General features: G+C 33.5%; 4 protein-coding genes and 1 long non-coding RNA gene across 15 annotated transcripts; 3 read left to right on the forward strand and 2 right to left on the reverse strand.

The window, feature by feature from the left end:
• The first annotated feature begins 135 nt into the window (after positions 1-135).
• LOC108224227 (uncharacterized) lies at positions 136-6,987 on the forward strand. Of its 2 annotated transcripts, XM_064079854.1 has the most exons (10): positions 136-640; positions 1,127-1,243; positions 1,719-1,801; positions 2,012-2,442; positions 2,922-3,097; positions 4,415-4,494; positions 5,041-5,174; positions 6,105-6,251; positions 6,331-6,407; positions 6,684-6,892. In XM_064079854.1, the coding sequence occupies exons 1-9, from the start codon at positions 281-283 to the stop codon at positions 6,360-6,362; spliced, it is 1,560 nt and encodes a 519-aa protein (XP_063935924.1). In that variant the 5' UTR covers positions 136-280; the 3' UTR covers positions 6,363-6,407; positions 6,684-6,892. The 2 variants fall into 2 exon arrangements, with proteins under 2 accessions (XP_063935924.1, XP_017254228.1); XM_017398739.2 differs by having other exon boundaries at positions 6,105-6,407; positions 6,684-6,987.
• A 183-nt stretch (positions 6,988-7,170) lies between these two features.
• LOC108224228 (uncharacterized) lies at positions 7,171-8,102 on the reverse strand. The gene is made up of 3 exons (XM_017398741.2): positions 7,943-8,102; positions 7,721-7,782; positions 7,171-7,633 (listed from the first exon to the last, which is right to left on the reverse strand). The coding sequence occupies exons 1-3, from the start codon at positions 8,027-8,029 to the stop codon at positions 7,291-7,293; spliced, it is 492 nt and encodes a 163-aa protein (XP_017254230.1). The 5' UTR covers positions 8,030-8,102; the 3' UTR covers positions 7,171-7,290.
• Positions 8,103-11,660: 3,558 nt separating this feature from the next.
• LOC108227765 (uncharacterized) lies at positions 11,661-18,774 on the forward strand. 10 transcript variants are annotated; one of them, XR_010284524.1, is made up of 7 exons: positions 11,661-11,917; positions 12,354-12,543; positions 13,368-15,873; positions 16,836-16,916; positions 17,038-17,266; positions 17,336-17,385; positions 18,343-18,774. It is a non-coding gene; the product is annotated as an uncharacterized LOC108227765 (long non-coding RNA). The 10 variants fall into 10 exon arrangements; XR_010284520.1 differs by having other exon boundaries at positions 13,368-15,162; positions 15,438-15,518; positions 15,613-15,873; positions 17,038-18,772; XR_010284521.1 differs by having other exon boundaries at positions 17,038-17,385.
• On the reverse strand, positions 15,878-16,895 carry LOC108227764 (uncharacterized). Its single transcript, XM_017403091.2, has 3 exons — positions 16,741-16,895; positions 16,519-16,580; positions 15,878-16,431 (listed from the first exon to the last, which is right to left on the reverse strand). Exons 1-3 carry the CDS (start codon positions 16,825-16,827, stop codon positions 16,173-16,175), a joined length of 408 nt encoding a protein of 135 aa, XP_017258580.1. The 5' UTR covers positions 16,828-16,895; the 3' UTR covers positions 15,878-16,172.
• A 706-nt stretch (positions 18,775-19,480) lies between the features above and the next one.
• Positions 19,481-25,281, forward strand: LOC108227763 (uncharacterized). The gene is made up of 7 exons (XM_017403089.2): positions 19,481-19,955; positions 20,994-21,221; positions 22,294-22,367; positions 22,997-23,156; positions 23,319-23,438; positions 23,553-23,661; positions 24,909-25,281. Exons 1-7 carry the CDS (start codon positions 19,716-19,718, stop codon positions 25,088-25,090), a joined length of 1,113 nt encoding a protein of 370 aa, XP_017258578.1. The 5' UTR covers positions 19,481-19,715; the 3' UTR covers positions 25,091-25,281.
• Positions 25,282-25,537: the final 256 nt, after the last annotated feature.

The following is a 25,537-nucleotide window of genomic DNA, read 5'->3' on the forward strand; positions in this document are numbered from 1 at the left end:
ATCTGAAAAAAATATATTTATTTTAATATTACATAAAATAACATATAAACTAATTGGATTTGGAAAGTAAAAAATTGATTGAAAAATTATATTTCATGCCATTTATGAGAGCGATATTCGGGGAGGTGTTACCTTAAAAAAATTGCCGTTATCGGGCCAAGGCCTGTGAACCCCTGGTTAAACCCTAGAATCCCTCCCTGTTAAAATCAAACGCTCTAATTGTTGTCTTCTTGTATACACACAAACATTCGCTAAGCTTTCTCCACCTCTCTACAAACCAATGGAAGAAGACGAGTGTTTGGCACTAGAGGCCGCAGAGGCCGAGCCCCTGCGATCCAAGAAGCCCAATTCAAAAACTCCCTCAAAGTCGAGAAAAAACAAGGACACTGATCCCAAGAAGCGGGACCTAAAGTCGATCGAACTATCTCTAACCAAGCCTTCCTATAATTTACAGCGCGGAAGGGCGACTCTGACCACTGATTTGAAGAGCCTGCGGTGGCTTCATCGGAACCGGCTTAGTGGCTTTTTGCGCAAGCTTGTGCGGAGGCATAATTGGGATGAAGTTAGCGGCGTTTTGAGCGTGCTTATGAAGGCTACTTGTAAGGATAGGTCTCCGGAGCATAATCGGACTAAGTATTTGGTATGTTTGCGGTTTTGATATGGTTTTGTAATTTCTATAACTGCTTTGTTTGTTTGATTATGTTGTAATTTGACGTGGTTATTACTTCAGTTGTTTCAAGGTTTGCGGTTTTGTGTGCGGATTGAGTAGAATGTTAGGATGTGTTCGAGGTCGATTTGTGTTGTTATATAATTAGCTGATAATTGGATTAATTTACACTCAGGCCAAATGTGGTATTGTGTGTATAACTATATAAAATAGTACAATCTTCATTAAATTATAATTGCTTGATTTGTTTTCCTGTTCCAATTTCTGCCCCAGTGATGGAAACTGTGATCGTTTTGCGTTTTAGAACATAGTGGACCTCTTAACTTCAAATTAACCTGCCGTCTATATTCCATTTCTGTGTATGATAAATGATATGCTGCTTTGTGGTTAAATGAACTTATTTTTAATTATTGGCATATGACTTATTGTATAATTGTTGTTATATCTGCTACATTGTAGGCTGCTTTGGAGCTTTTGAAGCACACTGATTCTGAAATTAGTGGTAAAAATAATTTCCAGAATGTATTTGAAACTTGGATGAGAAAGCTTGGAACAGCAAGAGGTTGGCAAACAAAGGTACAATACGCAATCATTTATGTATGATATGATGTATTTCTTGAGTGTAACTCTCGTCTTGCCTTTCATCTTGAGAGTGTTTCTTATTTATATTGAGTTATGTTCATCTCTCGGTACCACAAAAGACTGTCGCCATGACCTAACTATGGCACTGAGCGAAGTGGATTATTAAAAGACCAGGATATATGTAATGTGAACTCAAATGAGGCGTGTGATAAATTTACAGAAATGAATACCAATGTTGAAACCAGGGAATCTTGTTAAGCAATGGTACCACATGATTGCGAAAGATTTTTTTTATGCATTTATGTATTGTATAAACACATTTTAGCAAAAAAAAGGAAATCATTTACTAATCCATTTAAATTCAAACATGGGTTTGATTTACACTCCATGTTCTGAGAAATATTTACCATCCGAAAAGAGGAAAAACCAAGTTGTGTTGATATGTTTTTAAACTTTTTAATCATGGCAGGATAGGTTTCTGGTTCAGTTGGAGTTCATCCTGTTTTGTCTAACACAAGGGAAGACCGAAGATGCAAATCAGGCTGTTATATGGTATGCTTGTATTGTTTGATAATAGTTATGTCAGAATATACTTATGACGTATTACCTTAATTTTTACTTGACACATGCATCTTTTAATTATGTATATGTTTTTAAATTTCTTAATGATGTATACATGATCCTTTTAATATTGTTGTTTTAAAAAAATTAACCAACTGAATCGAAGGTTTGTTTTGTAATTGATTACAATGCTTGTATCAGGTTGATGCAAGAGCGTGAATTCACGGAAAACCCCATTTCGAATTTGGTTGTAGGATTGGCATTTTGTCAGGATTGGTATGATACGTTATGCATAGAGTTTCCAACTCTAGACATAAGGGGATCTGATGCACCCAGTCAATCAGAGATGTCAGAACCTGCAGTGGAAATGTCATTTGATAATCGTGGAAGTCACATTGCAGATGAGTTTCAAGAAGATAATTACACAGTTAAGTGCAATTCTGATACCTCTGTTAGGAATGACAAAGAAATGGAATGTGAAGAGGATCAAAAAGTATCCGTTAATGTGGACATGCATACAGAAACTCCTCATAGTTTTCATAAGCCACAAAGTTTTTATGTGCATTCAAGTGAAAGTAATGAACAGGAGGAGGTTTCCTTTTCCGGTCATGCATCTATCTTTTATGCCCAAGGTGAGTTATAAGGCAACGACTACAATATATATATATATATATATATATATATATATATATATATATATATATATATCGCATGTGAAAAAAATATAATGTTGTACAATTGACATTAAAAATGCTAGGTGGTTACCTTGTAAAATTATTGATGCTCGAAAAAGAACACACATTTAATATGTTCAACAATTGTTGTCCATGTTGCACATGCATGTATTAAATTAAAAGCATAAATTGATATATATAATTTAGTGTAGGGGATAGGTGAATATATTAGAAGATCATGTCATCTAACAATTGTTGGAATATGTTGTGGCCTGAAATGCTTTTTTTTTTTAAATTTTTTTTTATATGTATAAAAGACTTGAGGCTTTTTTTTTCCCATATCTTTGCGTCATTCAGAGAAGATCTTATCTTTTTTTTGTATGTACCTTCTCAAAGACTCACTAGATGTTATATGTTGCCCTTGCTTTCTCATAAAGGTCTAGAACCGTGGTTGCTCGCTTCACGGGTGCTTTACTCGGTTAAGAGTTTAGATGAATTCCTCTATTTGCAAAAGAAGGTACACAATGAGTCATACAAGGGTGCATTGAAGTATTTACGTGCTGCACTTCATTCAGTCCCTTCAACGCCAGAGGCCTTGTTTCCTTTAGTACAGGTAATAAGACATATAAAGGTGATTTCCCAAATTGTTAGATCACTCACTCTCTTATAGTAGTTTTCTTAATACTAAAGGAAATAAAATACAAATATAAGAATCCTATCTCATCTAATCATGTGTTACTAGTTTATATTATATGTTTTGCTTGTAGATTAGCCAATTTTGCAAAATCTTGTGTTGTCACACTTTTAGATTATCCTATTTGATAAATAATTTATAATTTATTATTTGATGCAACAATGTTTAGAAAGTTCAACAATAGTGTTTTAATCATATTTACTATACTTTGACTTTGGGTCATCCGCTAAACAATTTACTTTAAGGCCCTGCTCCCGAATTTTTTTAGGAGAGAAAGCAAGTGATTGCAAGTGATTGCAAGTGAAAGCAAACGTGCTTTCACTTTCATCCCACTTTTGGAGTGAAAGTATGCTATATTTGCATCTATTTTCACTTGCTTTTCTCCTTTTAAAAAACTCGGGAGCACAGAAAAGAATGAAAGTTACATGACTTTTTTTCATTTTCACTTGCTTTCCTCCCTAATCATAACTCGGGAGCTGGGCGTAAGTATCATCTTATATGCTTATGATCATAGGTACATTGAGCTAACATATTGGCATAAAAATTGTGACAATTTGTTGGTTTCAAATTCATTGTCATCTTTTCTTTTTTAGCATCTTAATGAAAATGATCGTTCATATGTCCATTATTTCCTAATACCATTATATAGTGAAATGTCTAATACATTAATACCCTTGTGATGTTTGGGAAACTAGAACTATGTCCATGAGATTTATTCACGGTGCACACTCTATTGCATATTTAAATGATAGTCGATTTTTTGAAGTGAATATATGATTAAAACCAATAATGATATTTTGTTTGGGAAGAAAGGGGTATAATAGTTATGTTACGGTGCTTATAGTTTTTCTAGTGACCATTTACATTCAAAATCATAAACATCTTTAATCTTTAATTGTCATATTCTTTTAATACTGTCCATGTTTCTCCATACAATCTTTTGAGTATGGCAATATATGATATATGAAAAAAGATTCCAAACCATTTTTAATTTGTGGAGAGGAGCTTCCTACGATGAAAGAATGGGTGTATACTTCTTTTCTTACAATGAGTAGTAGATGGACATGGAAATATCATTATACATTGCAGATTTATCGAGTAAACCTTTGACATCGCACCTACTGGCCCGGGAAAAAAAATAAGGAGGGTCTTTATGTACTAGCATGCATTTGTATCAATTTATCATTTTCAATAACTGAACTTCACTCTCATTTTTGAAGCATGTTTGTTTTCTAGATGCTGCTTCTTGGAGATCAAGTCAAGGAAGCTATAGATGAAGTTGAAAAGTTTAGTTCAGACACATCACTGTATGCAAGGTGATCATTTGTATAACCGAATGTATTTTGTTGAATAACGTAGCTGTTTCTTTTTGAATTATACGGAACACAATGTTTGAGTTAGAATAGAGATTATAATTAATATGCTCCTGATGCATAATCCTGTGGATAATAGATAATAGATAATAGGTATAAATGTATATAAGCATTATAATTGTGCATCACTACATCACGCTTTGTCATTGCTGCCAAATGGAAAGTATGTTGTTAGATTGGCCTTGATGTTGCTAGATGATGTGATCTATGTAGGCCAAGTGACTACGGATTATATTTCTTATTTAAATCTGGTAATAATATTTTAATCAAGACAGTTTATGCAGATAATATTTTTTCCTTCAATTTATTTTTCTTTCTGAAATTAATATTCCAACTTTTTTTTCCTTCAAATTAGATTGGCTTCTGTAGACCTCTAATAACTAGCTATATCTGTCACAGCCTTGCAACCAAATGTAGGGAAAGACAATGTTTCAAAATGCAATTCGTTTCTTGAATGAATATATCATGCTTAATCCATGATGAATGCAGATTAAAAGCTAGTCTTTTGGAGCATTTTGATAGCAACAACCACATTTATCTTTCAACATGCTTCGAAGATGCTTTACAAAAAGATCCAACATGTACACACTCCTTGACAAGACTTCTATGCTTGCATCAACAGGGTATACTTCTTCTGCTAACTAATATTTGGTTTGCATATGACCATTATATGATGTTATGTAGAATACTCCTAATCCAAGATATACTCCCTTTGTTCTTTACGTTACTTTTTGGCACACATTTGAGGCTCCTATAAAGTATAAAGTATAGTTCCACAATATTTTTTTAATTTTTTTTCTTGAGTAAAAGTTTGACATTTAAACCTTTTTTCAAAAAAAAAAAAAACGTTATGGAACTATACTTTATAGGAGACTCAAAATGTGTGCAAACAGTGAACGTAAACAAGTAGCTGAGACAAAGGGAGTAACATATATCCTGTAATGGTTTATACTTCACCTCAATAAAGCTTCTGTGTGTGTACATTGCACATGACAATTTGAATATGTTATGTAAAATAAGCATAATCCAGTGGTTTTAATAAAATGAGCCTCTGTTAAAAGTTTCAGAGTTTTTCTAGTAATAATGGACAATGTGAGCTGTCCATTTATCATTTCTTTGTGATATACAGGTTTTATCATGTTATTATTTTATTTTTGATGGCTTGCTGTATGTATTTTTGGTCAGCTTAAGTTTTGTACCGGCTCCATTAAATTTGAACACACTAATCTATAGTTCCCAAAGACCAATTGTTCTTTTGGTTTGATATTGTTTGTTGTCAAAACATCGTTGTTTCCGGCAAAATTTTTATGATGTACGTTACTTAAAAATAGGATGGTTTAAAAAAATCAGTTATAAATACTCCATTATTTTGCAACTATGAGCGTGTTTTCTTCAAGGTATTTTTTAGTGTGCAACTTACAAAGTTAAATAGTAAAGTGTCCAAGTCCAAAAATCTATCATCTACATTTTTTTAGTCACATTTCTGCTTTTCCAGTCTCATATTATAATGTTGAGCTGTAGAAATTTGACGTGCTCCTGATTACAAATGGCAGGGGATTATAGTGGTGAAAAACTGTTGGAGATGATAGCCTTGCACTTAGATGCTACATATGCTGAATGTAAAATCTGGAAAGAGTTTGCTTCTTGCTTTTTGAAGCTGTCTCTGAGTGAAGAAGACAGAATATCAACGTGTCTCACTGGTGATGAAAAAAACTTGCAAGGGCAATTTAATAGTTTCAATAGGAAGCCAGTTATAGTCGCTGACAGCGTTATGGGCAGGGAGTGGAAATTACGTTGCAGATGGTGGATGACCCGTCACTTCAGCAAAAGTATCCTTGTTTCAGAATTTGAAGCAGGTATGTTTAACATGTTATATAAGTATAACTAGTTCACGTATCTATCTTTCTTTAAGTGTGCATTTACACGATCAGGTTCGTCAAGTCTTTCTACATTCTATATTTTTCAAAGCTTTCAAGATCCAAGTACAACACATATAGCAGATAAGATCTGCTAACTATAATTGCCTTGAGTTCTGTGAAGAGAACAACTTTTAATTTGTAGTAATCCTTTAATTTCGATTACCGTTTTGTTATTAACTTATTGTGGATGTGGATCTGTTTCATTTTCAACAGGTGATGTGCAGCTTCTCACTTACAAAGCAGCCTCAGCTTGTCATCTTTACGGACAGGATTTTGAGTATGTTAGGAAGGTGTCAGAGTGGTTAGTGAAAGATGGAAATAACAGTGACATGTTCTCATTTTTGCAGATGCACATGCAATATTCTGTTGGATTCTATCATAGATCCAAAAGGAATGTTTATTAATTATTCTATTTTTAATAACCCTCAGCTTGTCATCTGTATGAACAAGATTTTGAGTATGTTAAGGTGTCAGAATGGTTGGAGAAAGATAGAAATAGTAGTGATATGTTCTCATTTTTGCAGCCCACATGCAATATTCTGTTGGATTCTAGCATAAATCCAGAAAGAATGTTTATTAAATATTTTATTTTTAATAACACCCCTCCAAACATGCTTGCACAAAATTCAATCGTGAGGCATGCCAGTGGATTTACCCTCCTGGTTAGTTCTTAGAAGATCAAGTCTGAGTCATTTGACAATAGTACAACAAAGCAGCTACCCAGTGGTAGTTGTATTATTCTTAAGTTCCACAATGCAGGTAGTACATATATAACAACTACCAAAAGGTAGAAGTATGTTCTGTGTGGTTGGAGACAAGATTAACCATTACTAGTAATAAGAACATACTCCAGGAGCAGACCCTTCCAGGTATCCCCAGTAACTCCGGAGAATGTAAACTTAATGTCTCCGGAAGGATATATGTTGAGGAATTTCCCAACAAAGACTGCTTGATACCTGCTTGGATCCAGTGTTATTGTTTCGGTTCTCTGTTTTGTTTTCCCATCAGGAAGATGCAGTGTGAGAGTCACAGGATGTGTTTCCTTGCGATCTTTCATTGATACATAATAATACACCTTGTACTCACTTCCCAGGACAAGTTTTTTGGCGTCGTATGTTCCATCGACTTGTGGATTTCCTCCCAGAAATTCAGCAATGTCATCACTGCATGCGAAACCACACACACAGTTAATCATGATTGCATCAGTACATAAGATTTATTACTGTTACTGGCAGTATCATGTACTTAACTGGAAAATCCATGCAGAAGGATCAGCATAAGTGAGTTCGTTCGCGTGCACAAAACTAACAGACTGCAAGAGACAATAATACTTGAGATAATATAAAGCAAGTATGTACAGGATAGTTTCCTGTTTATATGAATCTGCAGGAGATATAGTATTTATTTAAATAAGCACTTGTATATATAATCTTTAATATTTGTACAGGATTATTATCAATAGACTTGCATACCAATTGTTCCATGCCAGAAGCAGGAGCAGGTAGTTTTTCTCCCATTTTCATAGCTTGTGCCACATCAATCTTCATTGTTTGTGCCATGTTTACGTCTCCAAAAGTATGGATAGCTCGAGTGGTTGTGCCGATCTCTTCTCAATTGCTTCTATATATAGCACATCTGGATGACCTGGTAACCATTTTCAGAATATATCTGCAGCTTAAAGGGTTACTTTTTCTTTTTTATGATTGGTGATAGTACAATTACTCAGACTTGATCGTTATTTTAGATTCACTTATATCTACTCTTACGCCCCTCGTTGTCAGTCAAGGAATATAGGACATGAAAACACCATCCACTATGGTATGATACCCACAATTTTCTGTAGATGGAATCAAACTTGAGCTAGCTAGCTGCATATGTACGCATTTCGTCTCAAGCTTTTCTTTTCCTTCTGCAATGGTGTAGAATGTAGATCCCTTCAACATTATCACCATCTGCAGGTACATCACCTTAGATGCCAATGCTTGAATGACGTGTAAAATATTAAAAGCAATGGCATCAAATAAAAGAGGTAGATTGCTTAGCACTAAAAATTTTCATCTCAAGCTAAGAACTGATGATTTTTCTTGTTTATTATTGTCGATTTTGTAACAAGTGATCTAAGAGGGCCAAGACCATGAAAATCATAGGTATGTACCGAGAAAGATAGGTATTTATAATTATCATAAATACAGTTTCAGAATTATTCGTTCTAACTGAAAAGTTAATACAAATTTCAAATGATATAATACGATATTACGATGGATTCGGTGCTGTTGTAGTTTGCAGGGGTGTTGATGTGAATATAAACATACTACTGGGTACACTAGAGTTCTGTGTAGCAGTCATTTTATGGTTTGAATGCGGTGCCTTCTGTATTTTAAATTCTCCTTGCTGAACCGATTCCAAGAGTAGAATTATGTAATATATCAAAATCTAATTTACTTTTACAAAATAGTTACTCACCCGATATTTTTATATCAATTAATGTTTTTACATATTTTCAGAGATTTAGAAATAATAATTTTCAAATACAAGTTCTTTTTATTCTAAAAAAGTTTAACTTTTCTTAACAAAATTATTTAAAGGAAAAAAAACAAATATAATTTTGGTCTTTTTTTATGCCATGTAATTTTGGTTGAGTGTATAGAAAGCACGCAGAGTATAGTACAGTTAAACCTCCATTAAGTAATATCCGATAAAGTAATAACCTCGCTTAAGTAATAAATTTTGTCGGTCCCGACTTGGGCCAATGTTATAAAGTAATATTTTCGCTAAAAACATAAGATAATAAAATTTTAGAAATTCATTAAAGGCCCAGGTAATATGTAAAGTAATAATTCATGAATTATATATATACATAATGTATCCGAATAATTCAGTTTTTTTAAAATATGAATCTATAGTAGCTTGTTTCTTCTTTTCACCAAGCCCAAAATTAACCTCATCCTTGACTTTATGTAAAGCATAAATAACTCCGGGTATGTTTTGCTCATGTTGTAACAAGTAATAAAGTGTTGATTGCTTGAAGTGCTTCTTTGATGACACGTTTGGGATGACATTGCTATCGTCTAGTGCATGCATGAATTTAGTTTTCACATATGATTAATTATTATAAAAGTAATTTCAAATCAAATACATTGCATGTGATTGATTCTTGTTTTTAAAAATAATAAATTATAATTTGTAAACATATAGAAATTCAGTAATATACAGTTAAACCTCGATTAAATAATATCCGATAAAATAATAACCTCGCTTAAATAATAAATTTTGTCGGTCCCAAATTGGGCCAATGTTGTAAAGTAATATTTTCGCTAAAAGCATAAGATAATATAAATTTAGAAATTCATTAAAAGCCCAGGTAATATGTAAAGTAATAATTCATGAATTATATTTATATATAATGTATATGAATTATAAATTTCAGTTTTTTTTAAAATATGAATATATAGTAGCTTGTTTCTTCTTTCCACTAAGGCCAAAATTAACCTCATCCTTGACTTTATGTAGCTCATGTTGTAACAAGTAATTTTTAAAATATTGATTGCTTGAAGTGTTTCTTTTGATGACACGCTTTGGATGATGTATAGTACGTACACGTAATTTTTAAAATATTGATTGTTTGAAGTGTTTCCTATGACACGCTTTGGATGATGTATAGTACATATAGTGCACATGTTATTGCACATGTATACTCTACTTAGTGCATGCATAAATTTAGTTTTCACATATGATTAATTATTGCATGTGACTGATCCTTGTTTATAAAAATAATAAATTATAATTTGTAAACATATAAAATTCGGTAAAATAATAAAATATCATTTTATCGATAAAGTAATAAAATATTATTATATCGATAAAATAATAAATTCGGTAAAGTAATATTTTTTCTCGGTCCGAGGGGTATTACTTTAAAGAGGTTTAACTGTAATAAACTATTACTTTATCGATAAAGTAATAAAATATTATTATATCGATAAAATAATAAATTCGGTAAAGTAATATTTTTTTCCGGTCCGAGGGGTATTACTTTAAAGAGGTTTAACTGTATATAGTATTACAAATCAATATACTTATATAAAGGAGAAGCGAGGGGCGTGTAGGTGGCGCCTCTCAGATAGCTCCGTTCTATTTTTCTAATTTTCTGGAATTTTTGGGTGAAAGATATAAAAAAAATTGTTTCAGATTCATTGATATGGTATATATCCTGGCATAAATTAATCTGATTCTGTTTCAGATTATTTATGGAATATAATAAATTGAAAGTATTAGTCTGATTTTATTTCAGATTATTTATGGAATATAGTAACTTGCAAGTTTTTTAATCTGATTCTATTTCAGATTATTTAATTATGGAAAAGAGTAGCGCACAAGTTTCTCGGCACCTATAAATACCCTTATAGGTTGTAGGGTTTTGGATCATCTAAACACAACCTACACTGTCTCTCAATATCACAGTTAAGGGTGTGCATTCGGTTCGGTTAACCGAAAACCGAACCGAATAACCAAAATAATTTCGGTTCGGTTAATCGAAGTTTATATTTCGGTTCGGTTTTCGGTAGCCAAATTTTCATTTTTCGGTTATCCGGTTTTTTAACCGCGGTTTCATAGAATTTCAGTTTCGGTTAACCGAAATAAATTTCGGTTTCGGTTAACCGAATGCACACCCCTAATTACAATGGTATATTTTTGTTGGTGATTCTTTTATAATATTTGTTTTGGTCGTCGGACGTATTTGTTGTTGTTTGCAAGCTTACGGTCTGTTTTATTGATGTCATCAGTCAGTATAGTCGTATGCTTTTTATATGCAGGTAGTGGTGTATGTGTCTAAGAAGTAGTGTTTGGAAAAGTTAATGACAATGTTAGTCAAGAACATGATTACTTTTCAAAAAGAAAAACACAATTAAGATTCGTCGTGCTTTAAATCGTTAATTACATGTAGAAACTTATTATCATTTTTTCACATATGAATTATAGTCCAATTTTGCAATTTTAAAAATTAATATTGGTATTGCATCGAGATGTTTATAATATAAAATTTATTTTATTTTATAAATATTAATTTTGAATTATTAATATAATTTTTATAAGTCGCCGCAAATTGATTTTATTCTATAAATATTAATTTTGAATCATCAATGTAATTTTTATAGGCCGCCGCAACGCGCGGATTCTCAACTAGTTTACAATAGAGAAGGGGCGAGTCGGAGCTGAGAGCCTGAGAGGCCTCCACGAAGTCTAATTTTCCACTCCTGCGGAATCAAACTTGCCCACACCTCACACACACTCCCAGTCTCCCACACACACTCTCTCTCTCTCAATACTTCTCTTCAATCTCACATATCTCTTACACAGTATACAATAATCACACCATAATAGTAACTATAAATTAATAATGATGCGATCCTTACTGAGAGAGAATGGATTGAAATCTTGATACTAGAGTATGCCCCTCTCTCTCTCTCTCTCCCCCTCCCTCCCTCTCTGGGTTAATTGTGCCTCACTCTCATTCCTTTTTGCATTTGTGCTTGTGTGTGTTATATGAGTTGAACAGGCTTAGACCGTCTATGTGTTCACTTCTTTTAAATTTGTTGATATTCATCTGTTTATGCGCTTGTAAAGACCTTGTATTACTTGCATTCAATTTTCATAAAGAAAACTAACTAAGAGAATCTTTGTCACATTGACATTTTATCTAGGCAATATTATAGCTTTTTCCAGATATAGATTTTAAGTGCTATTTGCCCTGCTTTCTTTCCCATCGATTATGCTGGCTGTGCCACTGACAAGAAAGTTGTGGCACATTACTTGCATATATTTCTTAGCTTGCACAAGTTACACTTTTGAATCTATATATATCTCAACACTTTTCATTTTCAGATGTGAGCTGGTTATAGCCGTTCATTATTTCAGCCTCTGCTGCCAATAATATTGGGTCGTGATGTTAGTGCTGAAGTCGCTGATGTTGGAAGTTCTGTCAAGTCACTTCATGTTGGCCAGGAAATATTTGGTGCTCTTCATCCAACTGCTGTGTGGGGTACCTATGCAGACAATGTTATTCTTTCTGAAGGTAAACTTGCTCCAAAACCTTCATCGATTTCACATGTGGTAATTTCTCCTTTATCTTTTGGTGGAAAACATTACATTGGGCATCATAGTGGTTATATGTCATTTGTATTTATTTTTTCCCCTGTGATGGGGTATTTGACCTTATATACAGGTATCTATCCTTTATGATATTACTCTATTAGATATTGATGGAGCAAAGAACCCTAAAGATGGTTAATTTGAAGTGAGATGTCTAGTTATTGTGGAATAACAGATTGTATTTGAAACTGCTTCAACTGACATTTATCCTGTTGTGATCAATAGCTAAGACGGAGATCTAATTATCTTATGGACAGTCCTATACATCGTATACTTATTAGTTCTTGTTATGTGTGAAGTCCATCATCATAAAAATCACTTCCCTTATTGAGGACTTTTCTCAATCCTCTTACCTATCCCTTCGTACTAATTAGATCCAATCATTGATATGAATAAAACAATTTGTTTGGGTTTTTATGATTTTACTTTCACATATTCAACTGACCCTCAACTTGCAACTGAGTGACTGAATTCAAAAGGCTTGCATTTAATAACTCAAATTTTATGATTACGAGTTAGAGTATTAAACAGTACTGGAAATACCATGAAACAAAAGCAGCAACACACATACTAATTACTGAACTCCCGACAATCAAAAATTTTAACCCACTGGAACAAATTAAAGTAATACTAATGGCAATTATCCCAACATTTTAGAGATATAGCTTGAGCACATGCTTCTTCTTTGTCCTAGCCCTGCATGTTGGGCACTTTTTCCCTTTTTCATTCATGGCCTTGTCAATGCAGGAGCTGCAAAAAACATGTCCGCATGCTTTGATGGCCTCGCATACAGGACACTTAAGCTTAGCAGCTTCATCTTCAGCTTCCCTTGCAGCTTCCTTTGCAGCTCTTCTATTCTATATAATTAACAACATATCAAATTAACAAGCATACATATTATTAAAAATAGCAATTTATATTGATGATTTATGTGAACATTATTTTATGTTAGATTATAGCAGTTAGTTTACCCTACATCAAAATATCAAGATTACATATGTAAATGCATCTTACATATTCCAATTACTTTTCATTTTTTGAATTCATAAAATTGCTAAAAATCTTCAATTTTATGATTGTGACTACTTTTCAGTCAATCAACTTCAACCTGAAAATTGGAGCATTTTCTTCATTGCTTGAGTATGTAATTGATCTGCATCTGTGTTAATCTTACCTGTGAATGAAAAATAAAAATATTATTTCAAATCAGTCAGTTGCAATTACAATACTAACACAATCAAACAAATTAGTTGATCTATTTAAGCAATAATTACCAACTAAGTATAAGTCGATATAACAAAAACAATCCACACAAAGGTGTTGGTTGAAACATGACATAATTAACAATCAATATTAAATATTTTGATAGCTGATAGATCTAAAAAAAATATAAGTTTTAAAATTTATAACTATACAATAATAAATCTTAAAACTTTAATATTGGGTGCTTATGTGCGCATACATGTGTGTCTATATATATATTAACTACGTAATTATGAATGATAGAAATCTGGTTACTTGCATAAATTGATATATATCTCATAACGTTAAAGATACTCTGACCGATTCGATGTAATTGTGAGTGTAAAATTTAGATCTAAACTAAATAAACATATAATAGAAGAAGAATTACTTGCAAGATACCGAGATGAGCCGACCCAAGATGGTTTCATCACCATTTTCATTCATTTACGATTGTGAACAAAAAAAATTATGATCGACGATCGGTTATCATACATATATTAATTTATGAAGGTCACTCGAAATTGGAATGAAAGGGTTCTAGATCTAGAAAATAATATATTTTACACATATGATGTGTGTTATGTATGTGTTATTGTGTTCCTATGTGTGTGGATGGGTGTATATATATATATGTGAAATGGCTTTGCATTTATGTTTTGTATAAAAATCGTACGTTTTTTTTAACATAACAGATCTTGTGGATGATTCTAGATGTATCCAGAGGCGGGGAAGGGCCTATATTGGGCTGAGATAATGTTTAGGCCCATTGTTAATATTTCACACAATGTATAATGTGAGTCATTGTGAAAAAGATAAATTTAGGCCTAGTTTGGTTTGTTGAAAATCAACCCCGAAACTGCAAGGAAGGTAAATTAAAGTACGAGAGAATTTGTAGTTAGTATAAAATGGAGGAACACACTTACACACTACACTCACTAAAAAAAATAGGCGAAACAACTGGAGAAATCCGATGTACTCCTGATTACAAAAAGGAAGGGCATTATAGTGCTAAAAAATTGTTGGATATGGAAGCCTTGCACTTAGATGCTACATATGCAAAATGCAACATATGAAAGGAGTTTGTTCCTGCTTCCTGAAACTGTCTCTGAGTGAACAAGACAGAATATCAACGCGCCCGCTTATAATGGTGAAATCTTGCTAGGGCTGTGTAACAATATCAATAGGAAGTCAGTTATAGTTGCTGACAAAGTTATGGGCAAGGAGTAGATATTGTGTTGCAGATGGTGGATGACCCGTTACTTAAGCCAAAGTATTCTTGTTTCAGAATTCGAAGAAGGTATCACTTCAAATCATATCCTTTTAAGCTAGTGAAAAGAACAAGCTGACTGAACCTCTAATATTTTTACCAAAACATCTTATGACCTGCAGTAATCCTGTAATGTTTATTGCTTTTTTAATCTTACAGAATTAATAATAATCTATGCCGAACACAGTGTATGATGAATAAGGGTTTAAGCAATGATCCAAAAATGCTTTGGTATGAATTTATGCTTCTTTTCCCAGTAGGGAAATATATCTTTCATGCTTCATTTCTATCATGATTTTCTGCAGGCAAAGGATTTTAGTGATAGGTGGAGGAGGAACCGTAGGTTTTGCTGCAGTTGAGCTTGCTGGCGGCAGACTGTCTCATATGTAACATATTCATGAATACTGTTTCAGAAATTAAACTCTCAAACTGAAATTTTTGATGCAAATTATAAACAATCATTTGATGGATTTAATGCAGTTGTAGCTTGCTGTCCGCTGTAATACATTAAATTCTAATAACCTTAGTCAGTTTGTTGCCCTCTCCATGGCCTGAGCACTTAACCGATCTTAGTAAGTTTGTTGCTCTCTCCACGGCCTGAGCACTCACCAATGAATGGAGGAAAATATGAAGAAAAGCTATATTTGAGCTAAAATATAGACCGGTAGAAACTGCATCTGCTTCCCTGCAAAAGTCAGCAACAATTGAATTTGTGGAGGACCATATCATATATATTACTATGTAAGTTGAAATTTTTAATATTTTCCATTGATTTGTCGGTAGTATAACAAAGCAGCTACCTAGTGGTAGTCGTATTATTCATAAGTTTTTTAATTTGACAATAGTACAACAAAGCAGCTACCCTGTGGTAGTCGTATTATTCTTAAGTTCCACATGCAAGTAGTACATATATAACAACTACCGAAAGGTAGAAGTATGTTCTGTGTGGTTGGGGGCTAGATTAACCATTACTAGTAACAAGAACGTACTCCAGAAGCAGACCCTTCCAGGTATCCCCAGTAACTCCGGAGAATGTAAACTTAATGTCTCCAGAAGGATATATGTTGATGCCCAACAAAGACTGCTTGATACCTGCTTGGATCCAGTGTAATTGTTTCGGTTCTCTGTTTTGTTTTCCCGTGGGGAAGCTGCAGTGTGAGATTCACAGGATTTGTTTCCTTTCGATCTTTCATAGATACATAATAATACACCTTGTACTCACTTCCCAAGACAAGTTTTTTGGCGTCGTATGTTCCATCGACTTGTGGATTTCCTCCCAGAAATTCAGCAATGTCATCACTGCATGTGAAACCACACACACAGTTAATCATGATTGCATCAGTACATAAGATTTATTACTGTTATTGGCAGTATCATGTACTTAACTGGAAATTCCATGCAGAAGGATCAGCATAAGTGAGTTCGTTTGCATGCACAAAACTAACAGACTGCAGGAGACATTGATAGTTGAGATAATATAAAGCAAGTATGTACAGGATAGTTTCCTTTTGTTATGAATGTGCAGGACATATAGTATATATTTAAATGTGCACTTATAAATATAATCTTTAACATTTGTACAAGATGATTATCACTAGGCTTGCATACCACTTGTTCCATGCCAGAAGCAGGAGCAGGTAGTTTTTCTCCCATTTTCATTGCTTGTGCCACATCAATCTTCATTGTTTGTGCCATCGTTTCAGTCTCCGAAAGTATGGATAGCTCGAGTGGTTTTGCCGATCTCTTCTCAATTGCCTCTATATATAGCACATCTGGATGACCAGGTAACCGTTTTCAGAATATATCTGCAGCTTAAAGGGTTATTTTTTCTTTTTTATGATTCGTGATAGTAAAATTACTCAGACTTAATCGTTTTCTGATTCACTTGTGTCTACTCAATTACAGTACCCCTCGTTGTCAGTCCAGCTTTATTGTATGGGAATATATGACATGAAAAGACCATCCACTTGAGCTAGCTGCATATGTACGCATTTCATATCAAGCTTTTCTTTCCCTTCTGCAATGGTGCACAATGTAGATCCCTTCAACATTTTCATCATCTAGTACACCACCTGAAATGCCAATGCTTGAATGACATATAGAATATTAAAAGCAACGACATCAAATAAAAAAGGTAGATTGCTTAGCACCAAAATCTCTTCATCTCAAGTTAAGAACTGATAATTTTTCTTGTTTATTATAGTCGATATTGTAACAAGTGAGCCAAGAGGATCAAGACTATGAAAATTATAGGTATGTACCGAGAAAGATAGATATGTAAAATTATCATAATACAGTTTCAGAAATTATTCGTTCTAACTGAAAAATTAATACAAACTCCTGTTCATTGTCAAAGACATTCTATAAGCACAATCCATTTAGGATGTACAAGATTTTTCATCATATTTGAATTTCTTTTGCTATAGTTATTGGTGACACAGACACAAACATGCATAGAGTTTGCTTTTCTTTAGAGAGAGGGATTTCAGTTTCTATTTCTCTTCACATTTTTTCGTTCAATTTCCTGCATTCCAATACTTGCAATCAAATGGAGCCTAACTAGAGTATTTGTTACTAGTTTCCTTTACAGAAGGTCAAGACGTCAAATGTGTGTGCATGTCTCTGTGTTATGAAGTGATTAATTAGCATCTTAGTGCAATGTATTTTTGATGTAAATTCTTGTGTTCTGACATGCTTGTTCCAGTGTCCATTTTAATAAATTGTAAGCAGGGAATTGCGAGTTCTTCGTAAGACAGTGGCCATAGATTAAAATACAGGAGCTGCGTCCATAGGTTAATGGAATTAGATATAAGTTTGTCTGCAACTTTGATTCATTTTGCTCGGAATTGGATTGTATACTGCTATAGCGGTATCTTCCTCATTCCCTTTACATTTCCAGGAGGTCGAGCATGTTTCGGGTTTTATAATATTGTTCATCACTGACTTTCAACATACAGTACCTTTTGGGTTTCGCTATTTAGATACGGGAATAGTAAAGAAATGCCTAACATGCTCATATGTATCGACTTGTTAACACTTCTGCTCCATCTAAAAGTACGTCAAAGCTTATTGTTCTCTACCTGGACAGTTATAATACTTTTTAATCTTTCCGATTCCATGATAATACATGCCAAACACCATGAAAAATGAATTGGGAATTTAAGTAATGATCCTAGAAGGATTTGATATAGATTTATGCTTCTTTTCCAGTGAGGAAATATAATTTAGATGCGTCGTTTCTGTAATGATTTTCCACAAAGGATACCAGTGATAGGTGGAGGAACCGTGGGCTCTTGAACTGCACTGGTTTTGCTGCATTTCCCCTTGCTGTGGCCTCAGGCTGTCATGTATGAACTAGAACTACACTTTGTATTGATCGAATTTTGGCAGATGATGCTGAGCAGGCTCTTGACAAGATGCCTTTCTTTTCTTTCTTTCTTTTTTTTTTTTTTTGTTTTGAATAACAGTATATTGAAGTGACCATGAAAGGGCATTTGACACTGTATATGACATTGCAGATGTCTACACACTGTACACTTTTATTTATCAAAGCCACATGGGTATCTCTTTTTGCAAGTAAAGGATATTCAAGTTCAAGTCAACAAAAAAAAGGAAATCCAGTTATAAAACTGAAAATGAGGAATGAAAATATAAGTTGCACAAATTCAGACCCACACTTCACTACCAATTTCAAAAAAAAAGGGGGTTACAAAATGTAAATTGAACATTTTGAAATCGATGATTTAAATATTTTTCCGAAATAAGTCCTGAATATCATAATTTAAAGTTAAAATATCCTATATATTATATTAGAGTTTAGATAGATAAAACGTTATACAATATAGTGTTTGAAAGATATCTTATGTGAGAATTTTTAATATTTTCATAATGTTATATGTTTTGTATTTTTTAGGGGTTGCCAACATTTTCTATTGATTTTGGTTTTAAAATATAATAAACCCTATATGATGTAGTGTTTGTATAAAAATTTATAAATTAAATGATATATGTTATAAATTAATATTAAAATCATATTTTTGAGTAGTGATAATTGAATTATTATTACTTAAAGTTATGATAAAGGAGCTCGATATCGTATTTTTTCTATTTATTTTTAAAATTTTAAATTAGTTAAAAATTAAATTCACATTCACCACATAGTCATTCACCCCATATTTATCTTAATATGTTTTTACATATTTGAGAGATTTAGAAATAATAATTTTCAAATATAAGTTCTTTTTTGCTCTCAAAAAAAAATATAAGTTCTTTTTACTCAATAAAAATCTGACTTGTTACAAGTTTTTATTAAAAAAAAAAAAGTTCATGTGCATAAGTGAGACAGAGTATAGAACAGAGAAGGGGCGAGTCGGAGCCTGAGAGGCCTCCACGAAGTCTAATTTTCCATTCCTGCGGATACAAACTTGCCCACGTCACACACACTCTCTCAATACTTTTCTTCAATCTCACATTTCGTCATTGCTAACCCTAACATAACAAATCTATTTCATGTATTCAATTTCATCATTCATAAGTGTATAGCATACATAATCATATCCTAATAGTGATTATATAAATTAATAATGATGCGATCCTTACTGAGAGAGAATGGATTGAAATGGTTGGCGAGTGATGTGGCAATTGGTTGGAATAACAAGAATCTGTTGAGATGTATTGTTACGAGCTGTAGAGCGGTGGTGCTTCCGCGGTTTGGCGCTGCGGAGGTGATGGAGATTCGTGATGATGTTAGTGTTCCCACTCTTAAGCCTCACGAGGTCCTTGTTCGTGCTCGTGCTGTCTCTGTCAATCCTCTTGATACTAGAGTATGCCTCTCTCTCTCTCTCTCCCCCTCTCCCCCCCCCCCCCCCCCCCCCTCTGTGTTAACTGTGCCTAACTCTTGTTCCTTTTCTGCATTTGTGCAATTGTGCTTGTGTGTGTTATATGAGTTGAACAAGCTTACACTGTCTATATGTTCATTTCTTTCTAATTTGTTGATATTCATCTGTTTTTGCTGTAAAAACCTTGTATTACTTGCATTCAATTATCATTAAGAAAACTGACTAAGATAATATTTGTCACATTGACATTTTATCTAGGCAATATTATAGGAAGCATAATTTCGTCATAAATCACAATTATACAAGTACAGGCACGTTTAAAACACATATATGAACATAGATAATATGTTCGCTTCAATCTTCTTTTAACATCTTCAACCTTAATTTGTTCTTGTACTTGATCACACCAAAACCCCAATTGCATATGCCTAAAATTAAACTATTAAACTCCAATTATGTTAATGTTTATTCCAAAGCTTAACAGAGTGATATATCTAGTGATTAGAGTGCTTTAAATGAGTCCAGGTGGAGATCGGATAGTTAGGTGAGATATTTTGACAAAAACGGTGGCCACTTTGATATAAAACCCAATAAAATTTATACCAACTGCCAACATTTTTGTTTGCTGTTTTTAAAGTTGTAAGTAACTCTATGTTATATTATTCATATTAATGTCACTTGTTTTACTAATGTTTACAAAAACCTAATGGAATAATTATGTTTGCCTATATGAAATACTCACGTGTTAAGTCTGAAAACCAAATTTGATGCCTTTTATTTGAAAAAATTGCGAACTACTCTCAAAAACATTAAGACTTGTAGTTAAGTTTTACTATTTAATATATAATAGCTTTTTCAAGAGATAGATTTTAAGTGCTATTTGCCCTGCTTTCTTTCCCATCAATTATGCTGGCTGTGCCACTGACAAGAAAGTTGTGACACATTACTCATATATTTCTTACCTTGCACAACGTACACTTTTAATTCTATATTTATCTTACTTAAAAAACTTTTCATTTTCAGATGCGAGCTGGTTATGGCCGTTCGTTATTTCAGCCTCTGTTGCCAATAATATTGGGTCGTGATGTTAGTGGTGAAGTAGCTGATGTTGGAAGTTCTGTCAAGTCACTTCGTGTTGGGCAGGAAGTATTTGGTGCTCTTCATCCAACTGCTGTGAGGGGTACCTATGCGGACTATGTTATTCTTTCTGAAGATAAACTTGCTCCAAAACCTTCATCGATTTCACACGTGGTAATTCCTTCTTTATCTTTTGGTGGAAAACATTACATTGGGGATCATAGTGGTTATATGTCATTTGTATTGTATTTTTTTCCTGTGACGGGGTATTTGACCTTATAGACAGGTATCCTTTATGATATTACTCTATTAGATATTGATGGAGCAAAACACTTTGAAGATATTTAATCTGAAGTGAGATGTCTAATTTTTGTGGAATAACAGATTGTATCTGAAACTGCTTCAACACACATTGATCCTGTTGTGATCAATAAATAGTTAGGACGGAGATCGGATTATCTTATGAACGGTCAAAAACATCGTATACTTATTAGTTCTTGTTATATGTGAAGTCCATCATCGTAGAAAATCAGTACCCTTATCGAGGATTTTTCTCAATCTTTTTACCTATCCCTTCGTATTAATTAGAATAAATCATTGATATGAATATCACAATTTGTTTGGGTTTTTATGATTTACTTTCACATATTACAACGTGGATTTAGGTTTATTAATGAAAAACAAGGACTTTTGGTTTTCAGTTAACTTAACCCTATTTTAGTATTGATCTGTTTGATTGGACAGAAAGGAATTTTGTGGGCATTGATGATAATTTGTACTATTTTGCTGCCATTTTTTTATTATATATATTTATCCTCTGCTAGATTGCTACAAATTAGAACCAGAACTCAATTCCATCAGCATACAATTTCTTACTTGTTTGTTCCTCTCTTTTCATATCCTTAACAAACCGTATTAGAAAACTGTTGAGTTCTTTCAGTTTTGCTTCACTCTTCCTGCCTCCCCCTCCATCCTCCTCACATTTTAACTCTCGAATCTCTTCACATTTTTTTCATTTAAGTTCCTCTGTTCCAGTACTTCCAATCAAATTGAGTATGTGGATAGAATTTATGATGCAAATAATGTTTTGATAGCTGACTATAGGCATTTATAAGTGTGAATAGAAACAGCCATATAAATGTAGTTTTTGTCAAGATAGTCAATTTTTACTTCATTTTCTTGAATTGTATGCTAACAACCTTTTGGTTACAAACATGATTTTGTTATGTGTTTTTCTGTTTTGCAGGAAGCAAGTGCCATTCCTTTTGCTGCATTGACTGCATGGCGTGCTCTAAAAAGTACGGCCAGAATAACAAAAGGGTATGACTCAACATTTTGTTATCAGTTTCCTTTATGAGAGGTTGAGACATTAAATGTGTGCATGTGTCTTTGTACAATATAATGATTGACATCTTATTGCGAAGTCATTTTGTGTATTATCCTTTTGTTCTGACATGTTCCAGTTTCGTTTTTATATAATTGTAAGCACGGCGTTGCGAATTCTTAGCGAGGCAGTAATTAATAGGAGCTGCTTCCATCGATTAGTGGAATTTAATAGGAGCTGTTAAGCAATAACGTTTCAATTTACAGTATTTGATTGATTCTGCTACTATCCAAGGGGATATAGAGACCATGAATAGGTTCATATATCGATTAACTATAGCAATAGGTGTTCAAATTTTCAAGAAACTTCTCCTGGAGAAGTGTGGTTCTCCTTCCTTATAAAGGTATGTAGCCTTGCTGTGCTCTAGTTAGTTATTACTCTTCTAATCTCTTTCCAACACAGAAAATATAAATTAGGAATTCAAGTAGCAATCCTAAAAGGTTTCTAGTATGGACTATGGATGCTGAGTAAAATGTTTGTCAAAGTGTGCATACATCTTTTCTGCTTCTTTCCCAATGGAAACATATGTACTTACATGGTTTGTTTCTAATTTTGTTCTCCTCAGGCAAAGGGTACTAGTGATAGGTGGAGGAGGAACAGTAGGTTTTGCTGCAGTTCAGCTTGCTGTGGCCGCAGGCTGTCATGTGTCAACAACATGTGGTGATGAAAGTATTGATCGGCTTTTGGCAGCTGGTGCAGAGCAGGCTATTGATTATACTTCTGAGGTACTAAACAAGTAGACATGAGTTATTTCATCACACGATAGGACATCAGGATCGGATTGTTGTTTTGACCGTATTATATTGATCTGCAAAACAACACTAGATACTTTTTGGTTGTGTTTCTTGCTAATTCGTTCCTCATAAGATGTCTTTTCTTAAAAACAGGATGTAGAAGTAGCCATTAAAGGACATTTTGATGCTGCGTTGGACACAATTGGTGTGGCAGAGACTGAAAGAGTAGCAATAAGTCTCCTAAAGCGAGGTGGACACTATATGACATTACAGGTAGGAGAAGATGTTGTTTGTATCTCAATGTTCAAGAATATTACTGACAAGGACCTTAAAACATTGTTCATAATCTTTATAATATATCTGATAACTTGGCGTCTTTTTCTGTAGGGAGAGGCTGCATCATTGACTGACAGATATGGAATAGCTGTCGGCCTTCCTCTGGCTACAGCCATATTACTGAAGAAACAGATTGAATATCGATACCGTCATGGAATAGGTAATTATTGTGTAATATATGGACAATTATTGCTTTGAGTGCACAGTTAAACAAAAATTTCAAGCGGAAAATTCAATTTATATAGAATTTATATATTCCCCTGAGATGTAAACTTTTGTTACATGGTAATTAGTTGAATTATGAACTGAATAGAATCAGTGACACAGAATCATAAATTAGAGGTGCTATTCAACCACATACTAATAATCTTCTTATGACCAGGTAGATAATTGAAATCCTTGCTACTGCTTTTGTACAAGTATGTCCAATTTGTCTAAAATTTTGGTTTAGTTATTATGTGATCTCAAGCTCTAATAGAGGTCTTATATATAAATAAATGCGGATGATGTGGTGCAAGAGTTGAGATGAAGATATTATACAACTGAAACAATGAAATGATAAAACTAGGGTGATTTAACTGTGAAAGAACCATGACCCTTGGGATTCGACAACTGCTGAAAACCTGTTGAGTATGTTAGTTGGGACTGATCAGATATTTGGCCATATATAAAAGATTTTAGGAGAACGGAAGCATAGGGAACTGGGAAGTGAAGGAAAGAATTGAAATAACTTTCACTAATGTGTTCCGTAGCTATAATACAAAAAAGAGGAAGTAGAATGGATATGGGTGAAATTGGAAGAGAAAAATAGAGTTATTGTTTGAAACTCATTATCAATTTTAATATGGTTTCATTTTTTTAACTGATCACTCTCCTTTATCCCACATAAATTGTAAGGGAAGAGAATATTACTTCCTTCTTGTTCTTGTCCTTGTTAAAAAATCTTTTGCACTTTAATAAAATGTGGATTAGCTGTAGTTAACTTGTCTAAACATGTTTACTCATCTCCCTCTGTAAATAATCGACCCCAAAGAGGCCGTCAGCTCAGAACAACCAAAGATGTTTATGTTTGGTTTTTTGTTGTTTCAATTTTTTTTGTTCGTGTGTATTTTGTCGTTGTAATGATTTCATTGTGGTCCTTCTCTAGCAAAATATAATCTTTATGGAATCTTGTTAAACTCATAAGATGAATAACTTAAATGAATGATAGAATTTTCCATGCTTCTTGCCAAACTATTGATTGCCGATTAGTCATGAGATTACTATGCAAAAACGAGTATTTGTATATAGACCTCTGATTGTTCTATTACTTGTAGCCTCCTTTTCCCTATTTGATGAACTTTCCCTCCCTTTTTTGTTTTTTTTAACATTTCTTTGTATTTCATTCTACAATATATCATGTAACAGAATATTGGTGGACATTCATGCGAGCTGATCCTGAAGGTTTGCATGAGATTCGGAAACTGTCGGAGGCTGGAAAGTTGAAGATACCTGTAGAGAAAATCTTACCAATCACAAAAGTGAGAGAAGCTCACGAAGACAAAGATCGGAGAAAAGTTATTGGCAAAGTTGTGCTGGAAGTTGACTGATCCAAACTCTAGTCTTAATCTTAGGATGTGAGGATGTTAAACCATCTTTATGTAAATGTTCTTTTAGCAATTTTGTGCAAAATCTTACTATTCCTCCGCACTAATTTGGCGATTATATAGGCCTTATAGAATAAAGCAAAAAATTTAGAATGTTCCATATTTGCAAAATAATATAAAAATTGACATTTAAATTTTTGGTTTTGTTTGCCATTCAAAATTAGACTCAGACTGTTCTGTGCCAGATATTTAACTTTTCCTATATTATATTTAAACTGCAGTTTCTAAGTAGGTGCACTGAGTCCCTGTGTTGCTAGACTGCCCGAGTACGAGGGAAAGAAGTTAAGAAGTGGCTGAGCACAAATGGAGGAAATGTGGTTGGGTATGGATGAAGGTCTTGAAATGAGCAGAGTGCTGCCACAAACATAGCCTTCACGAGGCTCGGATAAA

The sequence above is a fragment of the Daucus carota genome, chromosome 6, assembly GCF_001625215.2.
Source record: "Daucus carota subsp. sativus chromosome 6, DH1 v3.0, whole genome shotgun sequence".
Taxonomy (NCBI): Eukaryota; Viridiplantae; Streptophyta; class Magnoliopsida; order Apiales; family Apiaceae; genus Daucus; species Daucus carota.

Excerpts from the sequence above, each read along its gene's own strand:
- LOC108224227 (XM_017398739.2), top strand. The coding sequence starts at position 281 with ATGGAAGAAGACGAGTGTTTGGCACTAGAGGCCGCAGAGGCCGAGCCC. Across the intron at positions 1,244-1,718 it reads CAAGAGGTTGGCAAACAAAG|GATAGGTTTCTGGTTCAGTT; the intron begins GTACAATACGCA and ends TAATCATGGCAG. Across the intron at positions 5,175-6,104 it reads TCTATGCTTGCATCAACAGG|GGGATTATAGTGGTGAAAAA; the intron begins GTATACTTCTTC and ends TACAAATGGCAG.
- LOC108224228 (XM_017398741.2), bottom strand. The coding sequence starts at position 8,029 with ATGGCACAAACAATGAAGATTGATGTGGCACAAGCTATGAAAATGGGA. Across the intron at positions 7,783-7,942 it reads CTTCTGGCATGGAACAATTG|TCTGTTAGTTTTGTGCACGC; the intron begins GTATGCAAGTCT and ends TGTCTCTTGCAG. Across the intron at positions 7,634-7,720 it reads CCTTCTGCATGGATTTTCCA|TGATGACATTGCTGAATTTC; the intron begins GTTAAGTACATG and ends TTTCGCATGCAG.
- LOC108227764 (XM_017403091.2), bottom strand. The coding sequence starts at position 16,827 with ATGGCACAAACAATGAAGATTGATGTGGCACAAGCAATGAAAATGGGA. Across the intron at positions 16,581-16,740 it reads CTTCTGGCATGGAACAAGTG|TCTGTTAGTTTTGTGCATGC; the intron begins GTATGCAAGCCT and ends TGTCTCCTGCAG. Across the intron at positions 16,432-16,518 it reads CCTTCTGCATGGAATTTCCA|TGATGACATTGCTGAATTTC; the intron begins GTTAAGTACATG and ends TTTCACATGCAG.
- LOC108227763 (XM_017403089.2), top strand. The coding sequence starts at position 19,716 with ATGATGCGATCCTTACTGAGAGAGAATGGATTGAAATGGTTGGCGAGT. Across the intron at positions 23,157-23,318 it reads CTATTGATTATACTTCTGAG|GATGTAGAAGTAGCCATTAA; the intron begins GTACTAAACAAG and ends TCTTAAAAACAG. Across the intron at positions 23,439-23,552 it reads GACACTATATGACATTACAG|GGAGAGGCTGCATCATTGAC; the intron begins GTAGGAGAAGAT and ends CTTTTTCTGTAG.